This window comes from Ambystoma mexicanum, chromosome 14 (genome assembly GCF_040938575.1).
Source record: "Ambystoma mexicanum isolate Mex_15411 chromosome 14, UKY_AmexF1_1, whole genome shotgun sequence".
Taxonomy (NCBI): Eukaryota; Metazoa; Chordata; class Amphibia; order Caudata; family Ambystomatidae; genus Ambystoma; species Ambystoma mexicanum.
Window position 1 is genome coordinate 130,944,116 of NC_090940.1, and position 25,877 is coordinate 130,969,992.

Genomic DNA, 25,877 nt, shown 5'->3' on the forward strand with positions numbered 1-25,877 from the left:
TGACTTCGACATAGCGTAGTCCGCCCACCTCTTAACTTTTCGTTCTTTAAGAGTTCTTGGTTTCAAGAGCTTACAGGCCGCGCAGCTGTCCTCCTTATGATCGAGGGGCAAGCAACGATTACAGAGCTTGTGTTTATCCTTCCAAATGTATTTGCCCCTACAGCGTGGGCAAAACTTAAAAGGTGTCCTCTCCATAGCTGAGGCAATAATAACTGGTGATAACAACCCCAAGGGAAAGATAGGGGAGAAAGAAAGACATTCTCAAAGAGAAGATAAAAGTTCGAACCCCCACTCTCCCTACTTTATGTTGGCCGGCGAGGCCAGGCCACGTGTTCGGCAGCGCCGAAGGATCTCCTCCGTCTCTTCCCCTCCGTCGAAAACTTGCTCGGCGGAGAAACAGCTTCCCAGCTAACGTCGAGGGGAGGGATCTTTAACAATATAATAAGTATAATTAAGGACCGAGGTCCGTAGTAAGTATTTGCAATGTCTCTCTAGGAGCTCCGCGTAAGGCGACCAGAAGCTGGGCGGAAAAAAACAATCTGAGGGACCTCGATGCGTGAGGGATTGTGGGTACAACGCACGTCACTATAGGGATAGTGTTACAGACACGCCTTGTCGACGTCCCCTTTTCGACTACGAAAAACAAAATGCAATACTCCGCAGTGACCACTGGATGTCGGACCTATGCACAGCATGTGATTCTAAGCAGATTAACAAACATCAGAAATATATATATATATATATATATATATATATATATATATATATATATAGCTTTTGGCTGGGTTTTTTTTACGGTTGTCACAGATCAGCTAAAACAACAGCTTTTAAGTTATTTAAAAACTTTCCATAGATATCACTTCTTGGAATTTAAAATGACCCGTGGCACCAATATCTGGCTGGAAAGGTGGTGTAGAGAGGGTGGGGTGGGGGGAGCAATTTGCCCAAACACCAAATCTAAAGCACTCCAGTATGGCTCCTTCCATCCCATAGCACTGTCCAGTGATGGAGCAGAGCAGCAAGGATGTGTGCTGATGAAGCTGGGGCATTCTTAAAAAAAAGGAAAAACGGCAAGCGTGGCACTTTAAATTGCAACTCTCCAGAAATGGATAAGAAGATTGGGCACCTTGTCAAGGTTTGAACCTCATCCATCCCCAACACTCAAGAGTTATGGACTGTTGCATTCCCGATGGGAGAATGCTCATTACCAAGAGATGAAGATTGCACATCTTCACCCTAAATTAAATATAGTTATCTCAGGGAGCGCGTCTTTCCAACACTAAAGCTGTCATTTTCTGCACTTCCTGCTTTTGGGCGCCTGAAGTGATGAGGTGCACAAGACATACCTTCCGACTCTCGCATTCCCAGGAGATCAAGGAAACTAAGCATACGAGCTACTGAAGAAGAGTGCTGAGCTTATTGCTAGCATAAACACATAGGTTGAGTAGGTGCTCTATGAGGCTTATAGGCCAATGATGGTCCACTGCACAGAGGGGTGTGCCAGATGCCATTGGTCATGTAGGGAAATGGGGCGAGAGGGAAGGCCACCTGCTAAGTGATGCAAACTCCAGAGCAGGTATGGAGTGTCCACCAGGGCTTCATCTCCAACCTTGTCATCAAAGCCATTGACCCAGACACAGAGCAAGTCACATGTTAACAGAACAAGCCCGGAGCACTGAAGTCCTCTTACGAAAATAGAGGCACAAAAGACCAGTGACTGTTCCTCCTCCCCCTATTTACATGGGCAAGATAATATTGGCTCAGACTCCTGAGAAATGTATATATTCATAGAAAGGCAGGAACTCTATTAGTTTGTACATCAGCAACAAATGTATATGTAATTTAAGCTTTCACTGGATAGAGTTGGGACGATACATAACAAAGGCTCACCTTCCAACTGGCAGAGCTGTTGAACCAAAATGAATGTGCTCAGTAGCGTGTAATATGATGCCTAGGATGATGTGTTGCGATCGAGGCCAAATTATTGCTGAATTCGGATCCTCCACGCTGTATTAACATTTTAATGACTAGAAACACTTCAGAGGTTGATTTCCTTAAGAATTAGGCCAAACCATATTTGTTCACTTAGGCGACAAAAAAGCTTTATGAGGGAGCCTGTGTTATATTACATGTTTTTGTATGCAATCTATCTTATTGTGATTGAAGTGTAAAATAGATTTTCCGCCAAATAAAACCGACTAGCAGTCCGTGCCACTGCCATGCATACGGGCTCACCTGGCTTGCACAGTGTACAGGAGTCTACAGAAGATGCAAAGACTAGTATTGCATGTGTGGAAAAGGGACATGCAGCAAACTAACCGTCCAACAGCCAGATCACTAATAGAACTAGATGTATCCATTGCAGGCAGGATGGGACTAAGGGGATGGGGTGGGCCAGAGTATGGGAGTTTGTAGACGAGGGAGCAGCACAGAGCGAGTGGAGAGAATGGATGCAGGAGGAGGATTTGGTTTGGAGGTGGGAAACAACAGTTAAGTGGTGGAAAGTGGACTGAGCGGCGAGACGAGAGCATCTGAGGAGGGGGGGGGCAGAGTAAAGGAAGTTAGAAGTAATCAAGACGAGTAAAACATTGGGCAGAGGGTTGAGAGAAGGCATGGGTACCATGTGTTTCAGAGTAAAAGACGAGCAATGACCTAGCCAAGAAAGCTAGCAGCTGGTAGAGGATATGGGAGGCAAGACCATTAGAGCAAAGCAGAACAGTGCAGCAGGCAAAAGAGCAGGGCTGTAACTTGACAGCCCTGTGGATGAAACCTACAGATCCAGAGAAACCTAATGAACTGCAATAGCAAAGAGCCTGGCAAGTCAGTATTGCTGGGACTAGCAGGTAACACTTGCTGGGACAGGTAAAGAGAGATCGAGAAGGAGATACTGTCAGGACTCTCGCTTTGACTTTGGGACAAGGAAAAAATAAATTAGGCTCTTAATAATAACTTAGAGCTGACATACTAGGATTTTACACGTGTGCTTGCCTTGTCTAAAATGATTGAAAAACAAATTGCTTATAAAAACCTTTCCATGAAATGTGGTCACGGGAAAACCAAGGGGTAACCATGTGAAACCTCATCACGTTACTGAGGTTGGAAACACTAAAGACCTATGAAGCATACTCTGCTATGCAGGTTGGGAGGCAATGCTGCCATGTAGACTTTATGGTGGATGTAGAGGACTGACAAAATGTTCACAGTAAGTACAAAGGATGTTCTGATGGACTAATATAATAAGTATTTAACCTCGTAATGATAAAAGATTTACAGCAAAGACATCTTGAGTGTAAACATGCTTCATCTTTGATCCAAAGTTACCTGTGTACATTGTGTTCTTGATCTATAGTTGCAGTGTAATGTTAAGATGTGGAGGCGCCTGGTCTAAGAGTACAGGAGTACAGTGATGGGCATTTGTACACAAGCAGGTCATGATGGAATGAATGTACGATGCATGTGCAGTGAAGGCTCCAGAGTGAGGCTATGACAGAAGGAGAGGATTCGCTGCTAATCCGCTATGATCTGGGAAATCGGTTTAACCCTTTGAGAACTTACACCAACTTCCAGTGTATTGTGGTCCTGTACAGTCACGCACTAACACCATTTCATTATCCCATCTATTTTTTGAGGAGGTGGGCAGCATCTAGACATCGGCTTGAGACAGTTTAACCCTTTGTACCGTATGCTTCTTCCCCAATAGTTAATTCATCTGGATGGGCCTCCACCCACCATTCCATCAGAACAATAGAACATCCAATAGAATAGCGGCATTAGATAAGGTAGCCTTTTATTTCCCTACATCTTTCTCCAGATGTTGGCACCAGCAAGGGTCACCATAAGAGATAGCCTTTCGACAATGGCATTGTGCCACCATCTACAGTACAGGTTTTGCTAGCCTAGCCACTCTCACTGAAGCCTCTGGCTAGGCCAAGATGCTGCTCTGCTAGCCAAGATGACATTTTCTAAGGTTCTTTGGCAGCTGTTCAATTTCTCTCACCCGTTTGACAGAATTGTCATAGTGGTAGAAGGCACTACCAATCAGTATGACCCTTAATATCTCATTCTACCTGCTAAAGAAAAACATTCAGACTGCTATGAAACAAAAAAACAAAAACCTATTAAACAAATTGTGACATGCCAATGCTGAAGTGACTTCTCCTTGTTACCGGTTTGAGTGCTTGCTTCCCAATCCAACCTCCAAAAGCATGTTGATTTCATCTCGTGTAGGGGGTGAAGAATCGACCGAGGAGGGTGTGGCTTACCTGTAAAACTCTTCTCTCTCCCTTTCATCCAGTTCTGTGATAATGTAAGACAGCGTCCGCTCAATTCTGGGAATGATCACTGCAGTGTTTGGAAGAAAGGAGAGGATTCAGTCGCACAACAATCAGGGACGGGACAAACTGATCCACTTTGCAGCAAATATTGTGAGCAGGCTATTTCATGCAACCCTTCATATTACAATCAACATTTTGTAGCTTCTCTCTTTTCAAATCCAACCCTCCAGCAACATCAAATAAATAAATAATACAGCAGTCAATCTGGTTCTGCGAACATCTGAGAAACACCATTATTTGCTTGCAGACCCTTCCCAGTCCAATTAAGTTTTGCCTCCTTAAGAGAACTACTGTTCGGTATAATACAGATTGTTACTCAGTTTCAAAAAGAAGCATTGTATTGATTTACATTTTCTTGAATAAAAAAAAATATATCTACAGGATGAAATGGTGTTCTTTTTTCCTCCAGTTCACAGAACTGTTGATTAACTTCAGAATAGACACCAGCAACCTGGCTTTAAAATCCAAACCACTGTCGCATAGTGATGTCCTAGCCACATTCTTCCCTGTTCTGGACTGAATGGACCAGCTCGAAAGCCATGAGCATTGTAGCTCTATGGTTTGTCTGTGATGTAAGACTTGGGTCCCAATGCAAAACATTGCATGGCAAACCCCTGTGATCTGCAGACTTGGACTTTGAAGTCACTTACAGTTGGGAATAGTAGTTTCTTCCTTGGCACATAGCCCCAAGGCGACAATCTTGCATTGAACCCCCTGAAGGAGTTTGACGGCTAAACTTTTTCTTTAAACAAAAGAATATGAATGCGACTAAAAATAGCCCTACCTAAAGCAGGCAGGATCATATTTGGCCATCGCATGAATTGGATGCTTGGGATCCAAAGGAGGTTTAAACGTGACAGCCGCTCCCGTTTAGGCAGCCAGCAAATTATTAAAAGGATGCATAAATGAGATCGGAAGTAGAGTTCATACACCACTTCTGATATTCCTGTAAGATAAGCGGCTCGGCCCACTTCCATATTTTTTGGGATAGCTTGGACAGACTTTTAGAGTGTGTGCCTCCTTGCTTGTTCAGATAGAACATGGCCGTGGTGCTGTCTGTGAGGACCTGTACCGTTTCACCCTTGAGATGTTGCTGAAAGGCCTGAAGAGCCTTGAGGACTGCCAAGAGTTCTAGGAAGTTGATACGTCTTTGGGCAGAAGCGTGTGTCCACTGGCTGTGAGCTGTGTGGTGGAGGAAGTGGGTGTCCCATCCGGCGAGTGAGGAGTCTGTAGTTAGGATCACTTGTGCTAGTGGAACGTGAAAAGGTTTTCCTTTTAACAGGTTGTCCTTGGACCACCATGAAGAGCCTGAACCAGGGTTAGCAAAACAACCACTAGATCATCCCACTGTTCCGCTTGCCTGAGACCACTGTTTCGCTAACCATTCCTGCATTGGACACATGATCAGGGGCCCGTGTGGATCCAAGTGAATGCATGAAGCCATCATCCTGAGTAAGTGCATTGCTTTGCGTACAGTTATCTGGTGATCAACCTTGTAGTGAGGTACCTGCAACAGCATGTTCTGTACTCTCTCGTTTCAGGGGAATGCCAGCTCCTCTATTATGTTTAGGATAGCCACTAGAAATTGATTATGGACTAGACTTGATTTCTTCTCGTTTATGGAGAAACCCAAATTGAAGAGAACGTTGATTGTCTTGTATGTTTAATCTGCAAATTTGAGGTGTTTCCCCAGTGATTAGTCAGTCGTCCAGATAAGGGTATACTGGGATGGACTTTCTGCGCAGGTGTGCTGCCATGACTGCGAGCACCTTTGTGAATACTCTTGGTGCCGAGGTGATGCCGAATGGGAGTACTTTGAACTGGTAGTGTACTCCCGCCATCCTGAAACGCAGGTGTTTTCTGTGCATTGAACTATGAAAATATGCATCTTTCATGTCTTGTGTCGCCATGTAGTGTCCCAGTTTCAGGGGTGGAATCACCTCTTGGAGCGCTTTCGTGCAAAACTTTTGTGGTTTGACATAGTTGTTCACAGGGTGCTGATCTAGTACTGGGCGCATGGTAATGTCTTTCTTTGGGACAAGGAAGAACATTGAATAAATACCCTTGATTACCTAGTTTGCCGGGACGATATCTATGGTGTCCTTGTAGAGTAGAGCCTTTATTTCCTCCAGTAGTATTGTTTGTTCTTGTGCTGTCATCTTCTTCTGTCTCGGCAGGTGGTAGAGTGGTCTTTGTACCAGCTTGTTACAATAGCTGCCTGCTACGGTGGACAACACCCACTTATCCGATGTTATCCCCTCCCATGCGTGGGTGAATTGAGTGATTCGGCCTCCTACTGGAGTGGCATGGCAGGGGACCTGAAATGGCATGTCATTGTTTGGGAGGGGCTGAGCCTCTCCCAGATGAGGATCTGCCTCTACCTCTACCTCTGCCTCTTGAACCTTGGCCTTGTGACTGGCCCTAGGACGAGGACTGTCCTCCCTGAGAGAAGCATGAGGAGCGTTGCACACCCTGGCACCGAAATCTCTGGAGTTTGGTGAACCCCGTTGGGAAGAAGGTCTGCTAGTTAAGTCTCGAGCACATATTATTAGATTGTGAAAGCTTAGCCGGTTTGAGATCTGGCTATCTAAAAGATACAATAATAATGTCAATTTGGATGAACTTCTCTGGGCAACATTTTTAAATGGATGTGATGAAAGTTTGATATTTTATCTAGTTACAATTTTTTTGGAAGTGTGCAGAAATTCTGAACATTGTTTCCTGATAATGTATTTAATTGTTTCTTTTCACAATGCAATGATTTAAGATGATTTTATCATTTTTAGAGTGTATGGCTTTTACTGATCATGTTTTTGTGATTAACTGATTCTTTTAATCATGATGGATTGCATACTCTGGATTCAATGCACGCCCTTCTTACCTGATGTTTTAAAAGATGGGGCAATTGATGTTCCTTTGTGTTGCGTACATGTACGTTTCCACATGTTGTATATGCAAAGCCATGTGGCTGATGGTATATTACATAAATAAAGTCTAATTTCAATGAAATGAAATGATGAAGCACAGTAACCTAGAGTGAAAAATGCAGGCTTTCAATGTCCAGCACTTCGATTATTTATGGGCAATCTGCTGGATAGAGTGAGATCTAACCCCATGTTAAAGCTGTGAAAAAGAGAAAGAAATCACTCACCAGCATATTTATGATACAGAATTTCATCAATGAAAAACGTTTGATGAGAAGTAATATCAAAACAAGAGACATATTGGTGAAAAGCAAACATGAGTTCCATTCAAGAGACAAGATACCAAGGAATGAGAAGGAGGAGAGAAAAGGTATATTAGTACCAGTTGGTAGATTGGGTAGGTAACAGCAAAAAGGGTTGTATGTTCTGCCATCAGATATGAATTAGGAATTTGGTCATTGGGAGTCGAGGTAACGTTGAAATTGCTTACATTGTTTCAGAAGATGATTTATCCCATGTGTAACTATGTATGAGGATATGGGTAACTTAATCGATCATAGTGAAGTAAGCCTGAAGTCTGTACAATTTGTGCTTTGTTTGATCAGGACTGGATAGTTACTACTGATATGTTCCTTTCTTACCATCTATAAAAAATATCTTTCGCATGAACACAAAAAGAGAGGAATCCTCTCTAGTATTCTAATACAATTCCCTAATCGATTTTATTGGCCAATCCTGTTGAAACTTAGCTGGAATTTGTTGTTGGCTAAAGAGGTTTTACTGAGGAGAAGAGTTAATTAATTAGCGGAGAGCAACTTCAGATTCTGCCGGGAATGGGACAAAACTGAAACAATTAGACATCTGCTACTGCACTGCAAGTCAATGAATGCCAATAGGAGGAGATTCATGCATACATTATTCTCTGGAATTAATTGGTGCGACGAGGACTCATTATGGAGGAGGTGTTTGAATGTTCAGAATACTTTGGATGGTTTAGCAGTGGCTGTATTTGGAAAATCTATGGACTTGCTGAGATAGGTCCCCTATTTATTATATTTTAGAAGTTTTAATATTTGATAGTGTATAATTTTATGCATTTTCATGGAATTGTTTTATGAATATTAGGATGATGTGATTTTATGTGTTGCGTTTTAAAATGTTTCTTCTTAAACCATTTCACTCCATTCACGGTGCAATCAGCAGGAGGATGTAATATCCAGGACGTCAGAAGAGGCTGCATGACCAGTGCGGCTTGACCTTGTATGCCCAGTCTCTAGGTCATTTCCTCTAGTGCTGCAGGAGCGAGCACTCGCGGCAACCAGCTATCGTGTGGTTTCCTGTGGTGTTCCGGAGTACCTGGGCCGGCATTGCCCCCAACCTGGGAGGGGAGGAGGTTCTCTTGTGGCTGACAAGTGGCAAACTGTAAGCGGCAAGCACATGCCACAGCTTGGAGGTGATCTGAGGAACGCTGAGTTACGCCATTGGAGGCAGTGAAGGTTTGTGGCTTTTTAAAGTTTTGAGAAGCATCGAGAAATGGTGTGTTACTCTGTGTTGCCCTGTGAAACTCAGGGGGTTTACCAGCTACCACTAGCTACTAACTTTGGTCTTTCGTGCACCCATTTTTGGAAAGGTCTGGGGGGAAATCAAGCAAAAGGGGGGGGGGGGGTGCAGCAGTAAATGATGCCGGATGCCCATAAGTTGTTTAAGCAGGCTACGATTGACTGGGGGGCCACAGTGAGCCGGCCCTAGGGGGTGAGGAAGGAGGGAGGGATCTCCGCTCTGTGACCCTAATTAACATCACCAGGGGTGCTGTGGTTGGCCCAGATCTAAGTGTCATGAGCAATATGGAGGCTGCTTTTGTTGAGAACTTGGATGGCCTGGGAGAGGGTCCTCCTGGAAAGCAGAGGAGCTACCCCCAAGTCTCCATGTTAGTTGTCTCAGGGGGTCCTACAGATGTCCTCACCCCTTACTTAGTTATCCAAGCTTCCATTTCTGCCTCCGCCCCTGCTCTAGCGCTGTTCTGTGAGGGACCAGCAAGGCCCCTGTTTCGAGGGTTTTTACCGAGGCTTTTGGCTGAGGATGTTACTAGTGTTTGCCAGGGTGCTTTTTAGAAGCCTTAGAGCACTCAATTGACTGCTATTATGCAGAGAACTGCCTTTCTGGGTGGCTCGGAATCGATGGAGGTACGCAAGATGTGGGAACCGATTAGGTGTGGAACTACCTGATCCTGGATGATGCCAATGAGGTCGATCCCTTCAGTTTGGAGGAGTCTGGTGGTGCCTCCACAAGAGAACGAAACCAGAGAATATCTCGGGACTTCCTGGAGTACTGTGCTGGCAATGCTGGTTTGCAGCAGAGCAGGCAGTTTAAAGAACTCGCATGCATTCCATCTGTCACAATGGACCAGGGCAGTCCACAATCAAGAGTGTGGCTTTCGGAATCGGTTTCCTGCTCCCACTCAGGATTCCGTGCCCTACAGTTTGTCAAGAGATTGTGTGGTGGTTTTTGAGCTGGCTGCTCAGTTTCTTCTGGGTTCAAATGCAGATCATATTCCATATTTTGTTCAGCATTTTAATAGGCTTGTGACAGCCTTTATGGAAAAAAGGGGTACGTTCAGGGACTTGATGGATAGATGTGAGAAAGATGCAGAAACACTGGAATCATATTTGGAGGTGATACATTTGTTGGCTAAATCCTTGACCGATTTGGCAGCAAGAGATTTTAGAAATGTGGAAGCTTCAAAAGCTGCCAATGTTCGACCGGGTCAAGCTTCTGCTCGTAATTCGGCTCCAAAGCCCGGTGGGTATGGTCCGGCATACCCCTAATCAGAGATGGGGTTGGGTAGTGGGGTGGAGGCCAATCAGATGTCCCTGAAGGAGCTGAGGATTATATGGATGCAGAATGAGGGTCTAGTGGACTGTGGTAGCAGACCTAAGTTGCCCAGTACCCGAACTGATGTTTTATCTGGCAGGGGCAATCCAGTCAATCAAGATAGAACTGCGTCTTCTGTTTGTGGATGTTTGAGTTCTCAGCCTCCCAAGACCCCCACGGGATGCCCCTTGCGTTGACGGGGTAGGGGGGTGAGGAAATGCCCAAGAGGACCCTCTAAGAGGGGGGGGGGGTGGCGAGACTCTGACCTAATATGTTTTAAGGGCCCAACGTTTGGCAATATAAATGCCTATAAAAAAAACATTAACGCGCCCCCTTTCTGAGGTTTTGGGGGTTTAAACTGTTCCCTGTTCTACGTATTCTATCTGACTGTATCTTTTGCAAGGGGTGTAATGTAATTTTTCCTTTGCAAATGCTAACCTTCGTATGCGTATCTGGAATTGCCATGCATTTTTGCCACTGAAGGGGATTGAGGTCTTCGAAGACCTGAATGCTGATTGATTTCACATCCACGATTATAAAAAAAGGCATCACTTTTCAGTGTCCTTAAACTCCTGGGTGTTCAACATCAAAGAGTTGGGACTCTAGAAGTGTGGGGTACTCATTTGACAGTAATGTAATACTTCTGGTGTAGGATTGCAGCTATGGTAAATTCTAACAGTAGTGGTTATTTATGAATTTTTGTAAGGCGCTGTACGCCCATGGGCCTAAGGAGTCAAAAAGGGAAAGAGATAGTTAGAGAGGAATGATTAAGCCAGGTTGAAAGGAGTCTCTTCGCTGATTTCTGAAAGATCATCAGAGAGGAAGAGGTACTTCTATCCATCATGACTGCGTTCCATTCCCTGGATGCGTGGATCTCAAAATGTCTACCACCAGATTTTTCCAAGCGATAACGTGGTTGATTCAATGTGAGAGTATCATTGGATCGTAATGTCTGCACGGGCTGTTTAGTGGATATTCTGTCCAAGAGATATTGGGGGGGCTGCTTTGTGTTGGCATTTGTAGGGTTTCACAGGCAGCCACTGTAGAGCTTTCCTGAATAAGGGGATATGTTCACGTTTGGAGTCCATGAATGGCTCCGATTCTGCCATTTTGAGAGGTCTGTAGGCGCTGCAGATTGGTCTCAGAGGTGCCGGCCAACAGGCTGTTGCAGTAGTCCAGGCGGAAATTGACTAGCTCTGTTGCCAACAGTGATCTATTTTCAATGGAGATATAGGGACGAATGTGATGGATTAGTTTAATCACATGACCACAAGAGGAGCAGACTTGTGAGACATGTTTCATGGACAGCTTGTGATCAACACCCAATGTTTTTACAGATTTAATGCCTGGGATTTGAATCCCAGTGATGAAATAATTTGCATAAAAGGTCATCAGGTTGCTTTATGCAGGGTCCGGAGGCAATAATGAGAAGCGCTGTTTCACTGTTCAATGCTAAGGAACTCTGCGCCAACCATGATTGAATTTCCAGGTAGACTTCATTCAAGATTTTAGAGTCTTGCGAATGTATCCCCAAAAGTTTAAAAAGCACCTGGGTGTCATCTGCGTAGTTCACATATTTAACACCCAGTCTGTCCAGAAGGTCAAGAAAGGGTCTGGTGTAGATATTGAACCAGATCGGAGACAGGGAGGAGCCTTGGGGAACTCCGGAGGTGGACAAAATTTGCAGTGCCTGGGCATTCTCTACTGCCACTCTGGATATTCTTGGACCCAAGAATAATGTAATCCAATAGCATGCCCCCTCGCAGCAGTTGGCAATGGTTTTAAGCCTCTCTTGCAGCAAGTTATGATCAATGAGATCGAAAGTTGCAGAGATGTGCAACAGCATCAGTAGGGCAGGATGACCTTGCTCTACAAGCTCTGTAATATTCGATTTAAGATCCAGTAGGGCCATCTCAGTTCCACGTTGGGTTCTGAAGCCCGATTTGATGGGCATTCAATATTTTATTTTCCTCTATGAATTTTTCTAGTTGTAAGCACGCTACTCGATCTGTGATCTTTAACAAGTAGGGAACGTTAGTAATTGGCCTGTAGGTCTTGGCGCTGGCTGGATAGTGTGTGGTTTTCTTTAAGAGGGGAGTAATCCAGACGTCCTTCAATGATGCTGGCACAATCCCATCCCTGATGGACATGTTGACCATTCTACTAATCCAAGGAATAAGGACATCCAATGATTCCTTTAGGATGTCAGTAGAACAGACATCCCCAAGGCAGGAAGTGGATTTGAGTTTTTTCACTATGTCCAGGATTTCTGGTTCTGAACAACTTTGAAATTCAAATTTAAGGACGGTAGTGTTTTTATTGTACTCGGGCACAGTGTTCACAGAATATTGGGTAGTTTTCGATGCTAAAACTGGCCTGCTGTATAGCGATGGCCATTTCGTGGCTGGAAGTTTTGGACGAGTGTTCATTCTGAATGGATTGACACCAAGCTGATTTTTTTTTTTGTAGGGGGAAAAGGAACTCCTTTAAAATGTTGAATAGTTCATTGGAGTTAGATTTTGCACCATTAATTTTCATTGCATTGTAATTTTCTGATTTGGCCTGGACAATGCTTTTCTTGAAGGCGTGAGCTGCTTCCTTGTATTTGCCTAGTGAGAGAGGCCTAGGGTTCTTTTTTCCACTCTCTCTCACATGCTCTTTTTGTCTTTCTAGCTTCAATGACATTTTCATTAAAACCTGATTTCTTTATTACTTATGATTTGATTATATTGGTTCTTTCAGGTGCAAGTATGTATGATGTGATTTTGTTGGCTGAAGAGGTGTGTCACTAGGTCAGTAATTTCCTCAAATGTTTCTGTGTTTAGTTTACTGGCTAATAGAGTTGAGAAGGTAAGGGGTAAAATATTTTAAAAATGTCTAAATTTCTTTGTTGTCCTCTGGTTGATATCAAGTCTGTGCGGGGCTGCTTGCAATATTATGGTTCTGTTAATCAGGAAATGGTCTGTCCAATGACAGGGCAAGGTGTCAACCGCCATGCATTCACGTTTGTGTGTGATTATCCAATCCAGGTTAGAACCAACCGCCTTGGTGGGTAGGATTATTTATGAGTGAATAGTTTTCGTGTGGGATAACAGTGAATTAATTTTGTTGTCGGAAGAATCTTCTGCTGATAAATTAAAGTCTCCCAAAACGATCATAAGGGAATTAGGTTTTGTGATGTCATTCAATAAGGTAGTAAGCTGTTCCTCAAAAAAGGGTAAGTTCTGGGGAGGCTTGTAAAGTGCAAGTATGGATAGCAAAATATTCGGATTAATCTTTATTTTCACAACCCTCCATGTTAGGTAGATTTAGTGTGTGGCAATCAAAGGAGTCTTTTGTGATGGGTGCAACCACTCCATTCCCCCGTCCCACCTCGTCGTTCTGTCCTATACAGTTTGTAACTTGTCGGGGACTGAGTTGTCTGCTGCTTGTTGGGCGGTGTCATGTAACCAGGTTTCCATAAGTGCAAACAAATCTGGTCTGTGCATGGTAATAAGGTCAGAGACCTTCCTTCTCATGTTGTACCAGGGATTGTGTATTAAATAGTGCAATGGTAAGTATGTTATTCTGTTAAAGATTCAATGCGTTGTTACTAGGAGTAGGTAGCTTTAGTAAGTGTGGTCAAGGGGAATTTGAGGCTGTGTTTAACCTCACTCTCCATTTTTGTCAGGTGAAAGTTGTCAATTACACTGTTATTTGTGAGTAAGGGAGGCAGTGTCTTATCCCTAGTTTTACCGGCCCCATCCAGTGTTGGGGATTGTTATGTGTTCCTGGTGTCGTAGCATGGCTGAAAGCAATGGTTCCAGCCCCATCAGAAACAAGCGCTACAAAGTCAAGAGTGTGGCTTTTGTCATTATGCCCATATACACCATCTGCAATGTATTGCCATCATGTGCTTATGTACTCTGACCATTTGCTGGGTACTGCATCATGTTTCCAGGTAATCACTATTTACCAGCTGTTACTACCATGTGCCAGCTTTTGCTGTCATATGCCAACGCTCACACAGCCTTTGGGTGGAGCTTGGCAAGACTGTGGCATTTGTGCACTCCCTGCCCATCTGCTGTAAAAACAGGAGGGTCAGGGATCCAGGGAGGGGGGGAGGAACAGTTCCCCACTGCTCCTTTTCAGTGTCCCTGCTCAGCACTGTGGCCCCACTGCCAAAGACCATGGGGCAGGATGAAATCCCTTGTGTGACACCACTGCTCTCCCTCCATTGTGCCTGGCTCTCTAGTCACTCTGCGAAATGCAAGGGGAGTGGAGGGATGCTATGAATTGCTAGGAGCTGACAAGAGGAATGGCCCGGGACAGCAGCCCATGCCTCACTCTTTTACTACCAACCGCTCTGGGCTACCATGTTTGCTCCTGGTGTGGTGTGGGCAGCAGGAAAATCACTGAGTGCAGAGACTTGTATGAAAAGGGGACTTTATTCAATGTCTGCATTCCATAAGATCATGATGAAGGGCAGCTGACGACAAGCCTGCCTTCATACAAAAGAGCACGAATATCAAAGTCGAGATTTCCTCTAGGGTTTTGCCAACAAATGTATTTAAAGACAATACCACAATTCTGACACGTTGTGCAAACAAAAGCAGACACAGTATTGTAACTTGCATTCATGATGTTGTAAAATCCGTATGCAAGGTTGATATATGAACGCAAAGCACTCCAAAACCCCAGCTCTGATTAATGTTAGAGAGCTGATGTATGTACATGTAGTGCCCCATTACAGCACATGTTTTTTCACTGCGTTTTCCTATGGCGCTAAAACATTTGTTGCACAAACCGTCTGGCCCCGACACAAGGGGGAGAACGTTGGAATTTGAAATGTTAGTTTTATGGACTTACTTATAACCATGCATAACCAAATTACTTGAAATACCTGAACATTTTATCACCTTTCTTGTTAGATACATATTTCTCTATACAACTTCTTTCATAATATAATTACTAACTGCCTGATTCATGGAATTATTTGCGCAGAAAACGCAGATTTGCACACCTTTCTGCCGGAAAATCCCCATACTTCAAACAGGGATTTTCGGGCAGAAAGGCGCACAAATCAGCGTTTTCGGCGCAAATAATTCCATGAATCAGGCTGTATATATCTTCGAATTAGTATCCAAACGCAATTTCTTTTTTTAAATATGCGCGTCTTCAACTTAATATTTCTACTTTCTTGCTATACAAAATGCTCCCATTTACATTAATTGACAATACTGACATTGTACTTTACAATAACAATTAAAAACATTTGATCCTCCGACCAACATCACAAAAAGCACATTGGATATAGCTTGAGAAAACCATTTTCTGATAATCACATTACCCTTTTTGGGTGAGACCAAGCGTGATTAGCATATGGTCTTTCCCCTTTCTGCAATGGTTTGGCAGGCGAAGAACAATGGTCTGGACAACTGTCCAGAGCTATACCAGGAGTTAAGATTAATTCTAAACCTTCCAGCCATCAGCTCTTTGGTTTTGCTTTAGTCACCCCGAGTGGGACGGGAATACCCATATGTAGAGACCAAAGCGACACCTCACTGATCACACCCAAAGGGGCTGAAACATGTCTGAGGTTCTATGTGATCTAGTGCAGAAGAGATGTGAACAATCAGTTTGGGCTGGACGGCACCTTTTGGGGTGGGACCAACCCCGATTTAGATAGGGTCTCTCACCCGTTTTGTAATTGCTTGGCAGGCTGAAGAACTATGTTCTGACGTGTTGCCCAGAGCTATGCCAGAGGTTAAGATTAATTCTAAATCTTCACGCCATTGCCTCTTGCTTTGCAGTCAGCTGGTACTAATGTCTAGATAGTGTCGATGGCCAATACTAAATGATCACCAGTGGAAGTTTGTTCTTGTTTACGGAGTTAACACCACAGCAAGCCTTTATAGAATACTTTAGACTGAATATTTTTTGAGTGACCCATTGGCTCATGAGGCAAACACCCCTTCAACCTACCATGTTCAATAGCATTCACACGTCTGTTTGTTATCTTGATGGCCTCGTCCAACGTCACAAAGGAAGTCTGCACAACAATAAAATAAAACCAGGATTAATGTCCATGTTACGAGTGATCAAACAAGGGTGAAAGTGAGGATACCCAGTGTGCAGCTCTATCCCACTTTTTGCCCCTTTTCACCAGAACATAATGCCATGACTAGCATGAGTCGCAATGACAGACTGTCGGAGTCCTGCATTGCGTGAGAGGGGGGGGGGTCATCAGCTTGAGAAGATAGTGGTTAGCACTTTGAGAGAACAGCCATTCTAAACAAACCAACATCAATGGAAAAAAGATCATTAGTGCTCAGCGCACTGCAGTGTACTGAAATGGAGCAAATGATTGCCTTAAAGGAATAGTTCCGTCAGAAATATTATTGCCCAAAAATATGGGCAATAATAAAATATCTAAAATATTTTTTTTAAAGTCCCTATTCGAGCAAATGAAGCTCAAACTTTAAAATTGCAAGCACTAGGGGGCATCCATTTTCTGAAATGGATGCCGCCTGTGCTTGCCTTTGCGGCACTAATGAAGCAAAACCCAGCCAGCTGTAGTAAACAAAAGCTACCACTGGGTGGCTTTTGCTTCATTGGTGCCGGACTCGGAGGACGGGGACCAGAGACTGCAGCTGCATCTCGGTAAGTGCTATTTTTTTTTAAAATAAGCACTAGCTGTGTTTTTTTTCTACGTTTTCCAGGCTGGAGGAGCCCAGAAAACTTAGAAATAAAACCGCAGCTTTTAAAACTTTGTATTTATGTTTGCTGTAGCTTCAGCTTGGAGCCCAAAGGGCTCCATGCTGAAGCTACAGCAAACAAATACAACGTTGTTGTGTTTCAAAAACGCTGCAACTTTTTTCTTTCTAAGTTTCTCAGGCTCCTCCGAGCCGGAGGAGCCTGAGAAACTTAGAAAGAAAAACCGCAACATTTTTGAAACACAACCGCGTTGTGTTTCTGCCTGCCATGGCTATCATGTTGGGTCTACGGTGCTCCCCCGGGGGAGCACTGGAGACCCAAAGTGAAAGCCAAGGCAGGCAGAAACACAACGCGGTTGTGTTTCTATGCTGCTGTAGGCAGAAACAACGCGGGTGTTTTCAAATGCTGCAGTGTTTCTGCCTAGAGCAGCTTTTACTTTGGGGCTCTCAGGCACCAGACATTTGCATTTTGCCTTAGGTGGAAGGGGGATATGCATCTGGATTATATCCTCAGTGAGGAACAGACATTGGTGCACAGTAGCCATTTTAGATGCTCTTCTAGTACCACTATTGTCTGTGCTGGGAAGGTAGCTCTGGGGCAACGTGCATGGAAGCAAAGCAAGACTGGACCGCATCGGTCCGATTCCCAGTCCTGCGCTTAGAGGCTGGACTCCGGCATTAAGCGCTATACAAAAGTCAATTTTTATTTTTTCAGGATGGATGTGTAGCTTTTATGATATGATATGGTATTTGTAACGCGCCTATACACAAGTGTTTCAAGGCGCGACGAGACAGGGAGGGAGGGAAACAAGGGGAAGACAGACAAACGATCCTACTAGGCCAGGTGTCATTCAGATCGCGCAAGTGCAGAGGTAAGGTGGAAAAGGAGAAAGTGCTGGGGGTGGGGGCGGTGGGGTTTGGGAAAGTGCAGTACAAGGTAAGTAGCGTAAAAAAAATAATAAATAATAAATAATAAATAAAAGGGCCAGCTGGTGGCAAGTGCGAGGTAAGTGCAGAGCAAGTGCTGGGAGGGGGGCTGTAGGGATACAGTGACAGTCCCACAGTGCAGGGGGAGCCAGGGAGGCAGTGCAGGTGGAGAGTGGCTGGGCCCTGACCGAGGTCGCTGAGAGTGGCCCAGATGCAGGTTTAGTGCAGAAATTCAGTGGGGAGTTAAGCAGGTTTAGCAGGGGAGAGGGAGAGAGAAGGCAGAAGCGAAGAGGAAGGTTTTGATGGTTGAAGAGCAAGTGGTTGGCTGGAATGTATGGGTTAACTCAGGGCTGAACCAATTAACACGTTTCTTTGGCTGGGATTCTCAAACTTGGGCTTAAGGAGACACAGAAGATCTACATTGCAAGAAAGCGCTTGACTGAAGTCCTCCCCTCTACTTGCAATGTGTACCAAGTGACCATGTAGGACGAAGAGCAATGGTTTTACCAAGTGAAGAAATAAATTAGAGATTTGGGGCACCAATAGTGATTTCCAAGAATTCAGAGAACTGGAGATCAGACCGGACTGTCTGCAAAGAGCAGAGAAAATCTGTATAGCTAACAGTAACTTGGTTGTAATGTAACTGTGGGGGTGCAGCTTTCTTTTAAGTGATAGCTTGCATTTCCCTGGCCGATTAGTGCCCTACAGCACCATTAAAACAGGGATTGAAATTAGGATTTGTTGATCAGGAGAAAAAAGCAGCTCCTGGTTATCGGTTATCAGTCATCACCCGATGGGCAGGAGCTAGTAAGCGCGAGCAAATCTAGCTTGTCCGCAACATGCAAACTCTAACCTTTGGTCTATTCTAGATTATTCAGTATGCTTTAAAAATGTCCCATATGTGTGTCCTTTATTCTCTTTTATACACATTCCCAAATCTCCACTGTTAATATTACATGGTCATGTTTTTCTACGACACCCGACACCACTTGCCTGGGGAGTCAAAAGGTAGCTCCTGGTAGCTGCTGGCTTCAAGCTAACCGGGCTCCTCTTTGCCATAACCAGGCGATAAATGGCTCCCAGCTCTTGGAAATTTCCAACCCTAGTTACCATGTTAGCATGTGCTCTTCCCTTTCAGCAGGGCCTTGGCACCGATGTAGTCATCACTTGGGGTCCATCTTTGCAGTACTGACATAGATGAGATGGTACTCTTCCCATGCAGCACCCAAACCTATATATGTCGTGTCTTACCACCTTTCCTAGAGTGAAAAATGGCACATTAACTTAAAACGGACATTGCAGTATCCTTTTCGTCCCACAAAGGAGCAGCTCCACACGTTGGCTTCACCAATCAACTAAAGAGTAACTGGCAAAATTCATGAAGCTCCCTACCAATCAGGGCACAAGACAAGGAGTATAAGAGCACCTTTTCCAGAAGGCAGTCAGTCATATGCTGCTGCAGGAGGAGGAGCAGGAGGAAGGAAGCATGGAACTGCTGTACTAGACACTGATGAAGTCAGTCTTGGACTCGCAGTACCTGGCTGCCGGTGGGAGAGATAATGCCCAACAACTCTTGGAAATCATGAAAAGCACCCAAGCCTAAGAGGGGTGCTGACAACACTGAAAAGTGCATTTAGCCTGTGAGAAGCTCCGAGAAGCTCAGAGGAAAGAGGCTAAAACCACAGCCTACAGGCACAGTCAGCCCTGTCATATTTAGTTGGGATATGACAGTAGGAGCACACGATGCCTCTCCAGAAGGGGGCTTCAGGGGGTGGGGGGGTGGGGGGGTGGGGCAAACCTTCCCCCCTGCCATGGCCAGCCTGATTAACTAAGAAAGGCTCCAGGGGTCTGCCCTGCTCTTCTGTTGGACCCTGCACCTGGTGGCAGCAATTTGCATACCAATTAAAAGGTACTTCAAACAGGCCCACATGGGGCCTGGCTGCAGAGGTTAACAAAGGAGACAGGAAACTCCTACAACCTTTCATATGTGTGAGAAACTTGAAGGTGTCTCCCTGACTAGTCCCCGAGGATCTGTCATTCAGGTGGCCAGGACACGGCCATAGCTTTTGGATGCAGTTCCTGAGTGTGAACCAGTACTGGTGGATCACCTGGATGGGGGTCTTCAGGGAGAGGAAGCGGGACACCAGCGTGTGAGACGGAGTATCCCCCTTCTTATTTCCACTTCGTATCACATAGGATGCTCAGACACTCTACCCCCACCCCCTCTTTTCCGACACAATCACTTTCTCACACCACGAAAGACAATGGACTAACACTAGAGTAGTTTACCTGACATGTCATAACACAAAGGTCATGCAATTGACCAGAACCACATACACACACACACACACGGACGACCCTTTCCCTACCCCACCGGGATAAAAGGTGGAGCACGAGAGCACACTATGAGCAAGGCAGACCGCACGACGAGACAGCTATCCCAGGGCAGCAATTCAAGAGGAGAAAGGCAGCGAGAGCCGAAATGAAGGGGTGACAAGGAGAGAAGCGACCTTGCCCTTTACGACCCAGACCTGCGAAGCCTCCGTGTTGCAGCAGATGTCAACGGTACTCGGAGCACCCCTACATTGATAATAGAGAAAGAGAAAGAGAGAGAGAGACTTGCTACCGTCCTTGTCTCCAGAGACAAGAAAAGCCAAATGGTTCATCACAGCCGGTGAGTCAAGGGGAGAACCGATAAGAAACCCAACTGTGTTGAACGAAAGTTGCAAATGGCAAATTAAGGGAAGATCAAAGAACTGCTAACGTCTTAGGGGAAAACCAGCTGCAGAAGGGTCCGACACCAAGTGGGTGTTCAGGCGAGAGACTCTGGTTGGTCCCCTGTTTGTTGAAACTACCGATACCAGAAGGCCTTACGGGAGCCGCAAGGAAAAGATCAAAGTGGTCATAAAAGGGTCTAGCAAAACCCCCCCCTGTACAGTCGAAAGTCTTTTACCGGCACGTAATTCGAAAGCTAAGGGGGATGAATCCCACATATTAAGAACGCAGAAGGAACTGTGTGGTTGGCAAGAGTGAACCCGGCGGAGGGATGCCGACAGAAAGGGACGAAGCATGATGCGCAAATGAACACTGTCGACAAGAGTGAACCCAATGGAGGGATGTCCACCGCAGATTGTTTAAAAGACATTGACTTGTGAATGCGAAAGAAGTCTTTTTTGGAAAAAGCCATTGTGAACCCGACAGAGGGAGGCTGTTATCCGAGATGCGTCTGAGCCTGAAAAAGGGGGGAATCCAGGGTTGAAAAGTCATCACCCAACATACATACGGAAAGGAAGTTTTTTGTTTGTTATTTTGAACACAACAGGTCCTCGGAGGCAAGAGACTTTCTGTAGAAAAGAGACTTAACCACCAGAGGTCCCGATACCTGAGAACGGAACTGTAGTCTCGTGCTGGGAAAGCTGGAGCATGTGCAATACTCCGGAGTCCCATATTGACCCGTGCTCAAAACGTGGGGAGGGGAGACCCCAGCCTACCACATCCTGACTTATCATTTGTGAACACTTTTCTTTCTTGTGAACACTATCGCACACTCTTTTTGTATTTAGTTGTAAGGATTAGACTTTTTATTTGACAAGACACCACTAGGACTGCTTTATTATTATTTGATGGTCATAGCTTGCTCCCATCTTAGAATCAGGTTAGGTGTTTTTCCAACCTACCTATACAGTTTAATAAACACCTTTGAACTGTGATCAAGTGTCTGTCTTTATTGTTCCCGCAGCGAGTTCCTTTTGTATGCAAATGTGTCAACCTGACGCCAGCTCCCGCCCTCAGTATTGAGGGCAGTGAACTGTCATTTCTGGGACTTCATGTTTGCAGAAGTCCAACCCACAGGGGGACCCCATTCAAATGGTACGAGAATGTGGTTTGCAGGCGCCAGAGAGTAAAGGGAGACCTGCCGCTTTAAACAGGAACAGAGAGCTCCATTAACCAGAGAGACCCATTGATCCATAACAGACAGGAAGATGGGTGGGTCTTAGAATCATGTTTTCACCCCTTTACCTTTTTTGTTGCAAAGCACTTTGGTTGTGACCTCATGCATGCAGGAGATTGTTGGTGGAGATCCCAGCATTGCTTCATTAAGGTAGGCTTAGCCTACACCAATCACTGTGGCCCCTTTGACTTTAAAAGAGGGCTGAACCCCTCTTTTGGCAGATCATCTGAAGACTTAGCAACGAGTACAAGGAAGAAGTCATCATTGGACCCTGGCTGAAGGTACAGTCTGCCTTACATCTTCCGCCAGTGAAGGAAGGCCAGGACCTCCAGAGGGAAGCAAGATCCGTCCCCTAACATCTCCCAGGGAACAGAGGGAGATACCAAATCCAGAGGACCCCCTGGCCACTCCAGAACTGGTATCCAGCCACCACACAGCATCCCATGCTAGGCTCTGCAGCAAGCTTCCTAGGTGGGACGTGCCAGAAGGTCTCTGAACCCAAGGACAAGGCAGCTGCCTACAACATACTCCTCAGCCTTGGGCTATCTGCCTTAAAGGATGACACAAGCTAATTGAAGAAGCTGGGAGAAGTGCCTCCACGAGCATCTACCAACATCTTCCTTAAAACACATTTTCGAGCTAGTTGAGTTCCTCGAGCTGCAACGCTGACCCTTGTAATGCTGCAGTCACTTAAGGACATCTCGACCAGTACTTCAGAACCGCCGACCAGCACTGAGACACCTATCCCTGACCTGCCATGTAGGCCAGCCTGCAGCCGTTCATCCAGCTTCGCTCGCAGAACTGTCTTACCGCCTGAAACCCACAGCAGACTTCCGTCTTGAACTCTGTTACATAAACCAGCAAAGCGCACTGAAGCAAGTATCCTTGAACTGTTGCAATTATTTACCATACAGACTACATTTCTGTTAGCATCCAGAGTGCTTCCCTTTTCCCTCTTTAAAATGGTCTAGCCTCTGCATTCCTAAACAGGATGAGTTGTATTTTCTAGTGCCTTTTATCATTGGGTAATAATTGTATTTTCGCTGTGTTCCAACTAACCAATGATCCACGGCCTTTCAGAGATGAGCCTGTTCCGTAAACGTTACCAAAATTGGACAAGGTGGTTTATAATTTGCTTGCGTTTCCAATCTACTCAGATCCCTTCTGGTGTACTATAGGTGTGAGGATGATTGATGATTTAGAAACTGATATTCATCCCTCGACCACTGGTTTCCCAGGAAGTTGATTCCTCACACTGAGACACACAACCAAGAATTTTGCTAAACAATGTTGCAACTCATTAAAATTATTTCTGCGAAAACTACCACATATATAAGAACATGTTATTTAATTTCACCAATTCCCAATTCACACATAAAATATGCTAATTAACTGTGGAACCGCCCCAACCGTGATGAACAGTTTTTTACCACTGCTGGGGAAGATTCTTAGCCATGACAGAGTACTGATTGGCACAGCACGGACAATAGAAATGACAGGAAAAGCAAGGTTTGTACGTGGTTCTGGAAAGGTAAAAGGTCTGCTGGGGTGCAGATGGGCCTTTGGTCAGAGCTTGATAGGCTAGTAACCTGCAGATGAACAAGTACACCCACCAAGGAGAGTTTTCCTGAACGCGCAGACATGCAATAGGAGTTGACCTCCGCTAGCATATATGATATATGATATGGCATTTGTAATGCACCTATACACAAGTGTTTCAAGGCGCGACGAGGCGGGGGGGAACAAGGGGAGACGGACAACGATCCTACTAGGCCAGGTGTCATTCAGATTGCGCAAGTGCAAGGGTAGAGGGGAAAAGGAGAAGTGCAAGGGGGAAAGGGAGAGGGGAAAGTGCAGTACAGGGTTAATAGCATACAGGAAAATAACAAGGGCCAGCTAGTGGCAAGTGCGAAGTAAGTGCAGACAAGTGCTGGGAAGGGGGGCTGTAGGGATAGAGACACACTCCCGTAGTGCAGGGGGTGCCAGGGAGGCAGTGCAGGGGAGAGTGGCTGGGCCAAGGACCGAGAACGGTGAGTGGCCCAGTTGCAGATTCAATGCAGTTTCAGTAACTTTAGCAGGGGAGAGGGGGAGAGAAAGCGGAGGCAAAGAGGAAGGTTTTGAGGTGCTTCCGGAACCGGAGATAGTTCTCCTCAAGTTTCAGGAAGGCTGTTGCAGAGGGAGGCCCCTGCAGCGGAAAGAGATCTGCCACCAACTCGTTGTATATCACTGCGACTGATCCTTTTCTGAACCATGAATGATGGTGGTTGAAATCTTGGGAGTACTATGCAATGTGTTTTGAATTTCATCAGCTTTGCCACCAAGAGTAGGTGAAGCCCGCGCAGGGTTAGTCCGATGTGCCTATTCCTAGAAAAGATTGCTAGGCAAAGGAACGGGAAATGCTAAAGTACATTTTGTAGGTATGATCACACTGCTAGAGGACAGAGGCAACGAGCAACAAAATAGTGTGAAAGAGCTCAAAAAGGAAGTTTTTGTCTAAAGACACTATATGTTGGTAAGCAATGGTCTTCTGCTGATAGTCGAGCAACGGTTCTGCATCGATTTACACTGTCAAATGAAAGGGAGCAGGAACCGCATTCATTGTAGGCCATTAGCATGGTCATTAGCTAGGCAATTTCAGCATTCATTTTCGGCATGGAGTTGAACAGTCGAGACTCCATCTCCATCATGTAATCGCCAAATCTATCCACTTGGCTGGAATTCCAGATGAACTGGAAACCATCAACATAGTTGTGAAACTGATACTCAAAAGACCCTGTGATGCCCAACCGGTGTATAGAGAAGTGGGTATAGAATAACTAGCTATCTGTGGAACTCCATGCATTATATTTTTGTGCTGGATTAGAAAGTGGCCATTGGAACTGCTTGGGAGCTGCCAGTGATGGGAGTTCAAGATAGAGCATGGTCGCAAAAGGGATGCTGCTAGAAGGCACTCGAGTAGGATATTATAGCCAACAATGTCCAAGGTCAATGGCGCATCTAACAGAATCAGGGACAACAGTGGATCGGTGTACTTTCTAAGCCTTAATGCAGATGAAAACCAGCTCCTGCGGAAACGATAAAGTTACTGTGATCGGCAAATGGTTTTATCTGGTCATGAACTGCTCAATCTACTGTAGGAGGTGTAGAGAATGGCAAGTTAGAAATCGGATGAACGCTTCAACTTTGAGAGATTGAGGTTTCTCTTTTTCTGTGGGGATACTAGTGAGGTCTTAAACAATGGATGCATTTCCCCATCTGCAGATTGCAGTCTTCAAGGAGGAAGTTAACAGATGGTGTGGCTAGAGTTCCTTCCAGAGGCGACCTAGCATATTTGCTACTAACCAGTCAAAAGGAGAATTAATTACCTGAGAAAGTGTTAACACTGGCCTAGAAGGAGGGGGTGGGGGCGGGGACCATAGCATGTTTGACTGCAACAGTTGCCTGCCCGGCAGTGACACAGAACAAGCCAGGTGCAGTTGAATATTCAACATTTCATCCAAAAATAGTTGGTCAATCAAATCCAAAGCTTATGGGAAGCAGTGCAGAGGTTGTTTTTTTTAGTAGGCACAATACCTCTTTTTTTGAAGGATTTAGGCATGCATTACTCAACTGTAGAAGAGGTTTAAGTTCTACAACAACATTAAAGTTGTTTCTAGAACACAAGTTGATCCTCTAGGCTGGAATATCGCCATTAGTGATCAAGGAAACAATGTCATAATTGGTCCATTGCTGCAGCAGAAGTAAACCAGCATGCAGATTTTTCTAGGCGTTAAGAGTGAAGAGGAGCCAGGAAACCAATTGCCATGCCAAGCAACATATTATATTGATCAACAGGAGTGCAGGGCATGAGACGGGCAATTCTCTGGTCCACTGGGCAAGTCCGAGGGATGGGGAAGGGGTTGCTTCTAGAGAGAGGGGTCAGTGTTTAAAAGGTCAGCTGGTTTGGACATCATGCTGGAAGGAACGGTAAAGGGATATCTTTTTTTTTATCTCCATTTTTGGCATATATAAATACAGACTATTTACAAAACTCTAATTGTAAGTGGAACTACCTCTTGCTGAGGTACTATAGCATTATAGACAGAGGTCATTATAACAGTTTAAAAGGGCCTACCACCAAGTTATGGCTCAAGGCGAAGGCCATTATCGCCTGTGGTCTACAAGGCTACTGGCA

General features: G+C 45.0%; 1 protein-coding gene across 1 annotated transcript in view; it reads right to left on the bottom strand.

Annotated features, from left to right (window-relative positions):
- The window catches only part of ATP6V1D (ATPase H+ transporting V1 subunit D), a 238,305-nt gene that overhangs the window by 31,738 nt on the left and 180,690 nt on the right, over positions 1 to 25,877 (bottom strand). Inside the window, exons 7-8 of the mRNA XM_069638720.1 lie at positions 16,094 to 16,160; positions 4,263 to 4,341 (exon numbers count right to left, since the gene is read on the bottom strand). Of these exons, the coding sequence (XP_069494821.1) occupies positions 4,263 to 4,341; positions 16,094 to 16,160 (146 nt within the window). The remainder of the gene's footprint in view (positions 1 to 4,262; positions 4,342 to 16,093; positions 16,161 to 25,877) is intronic.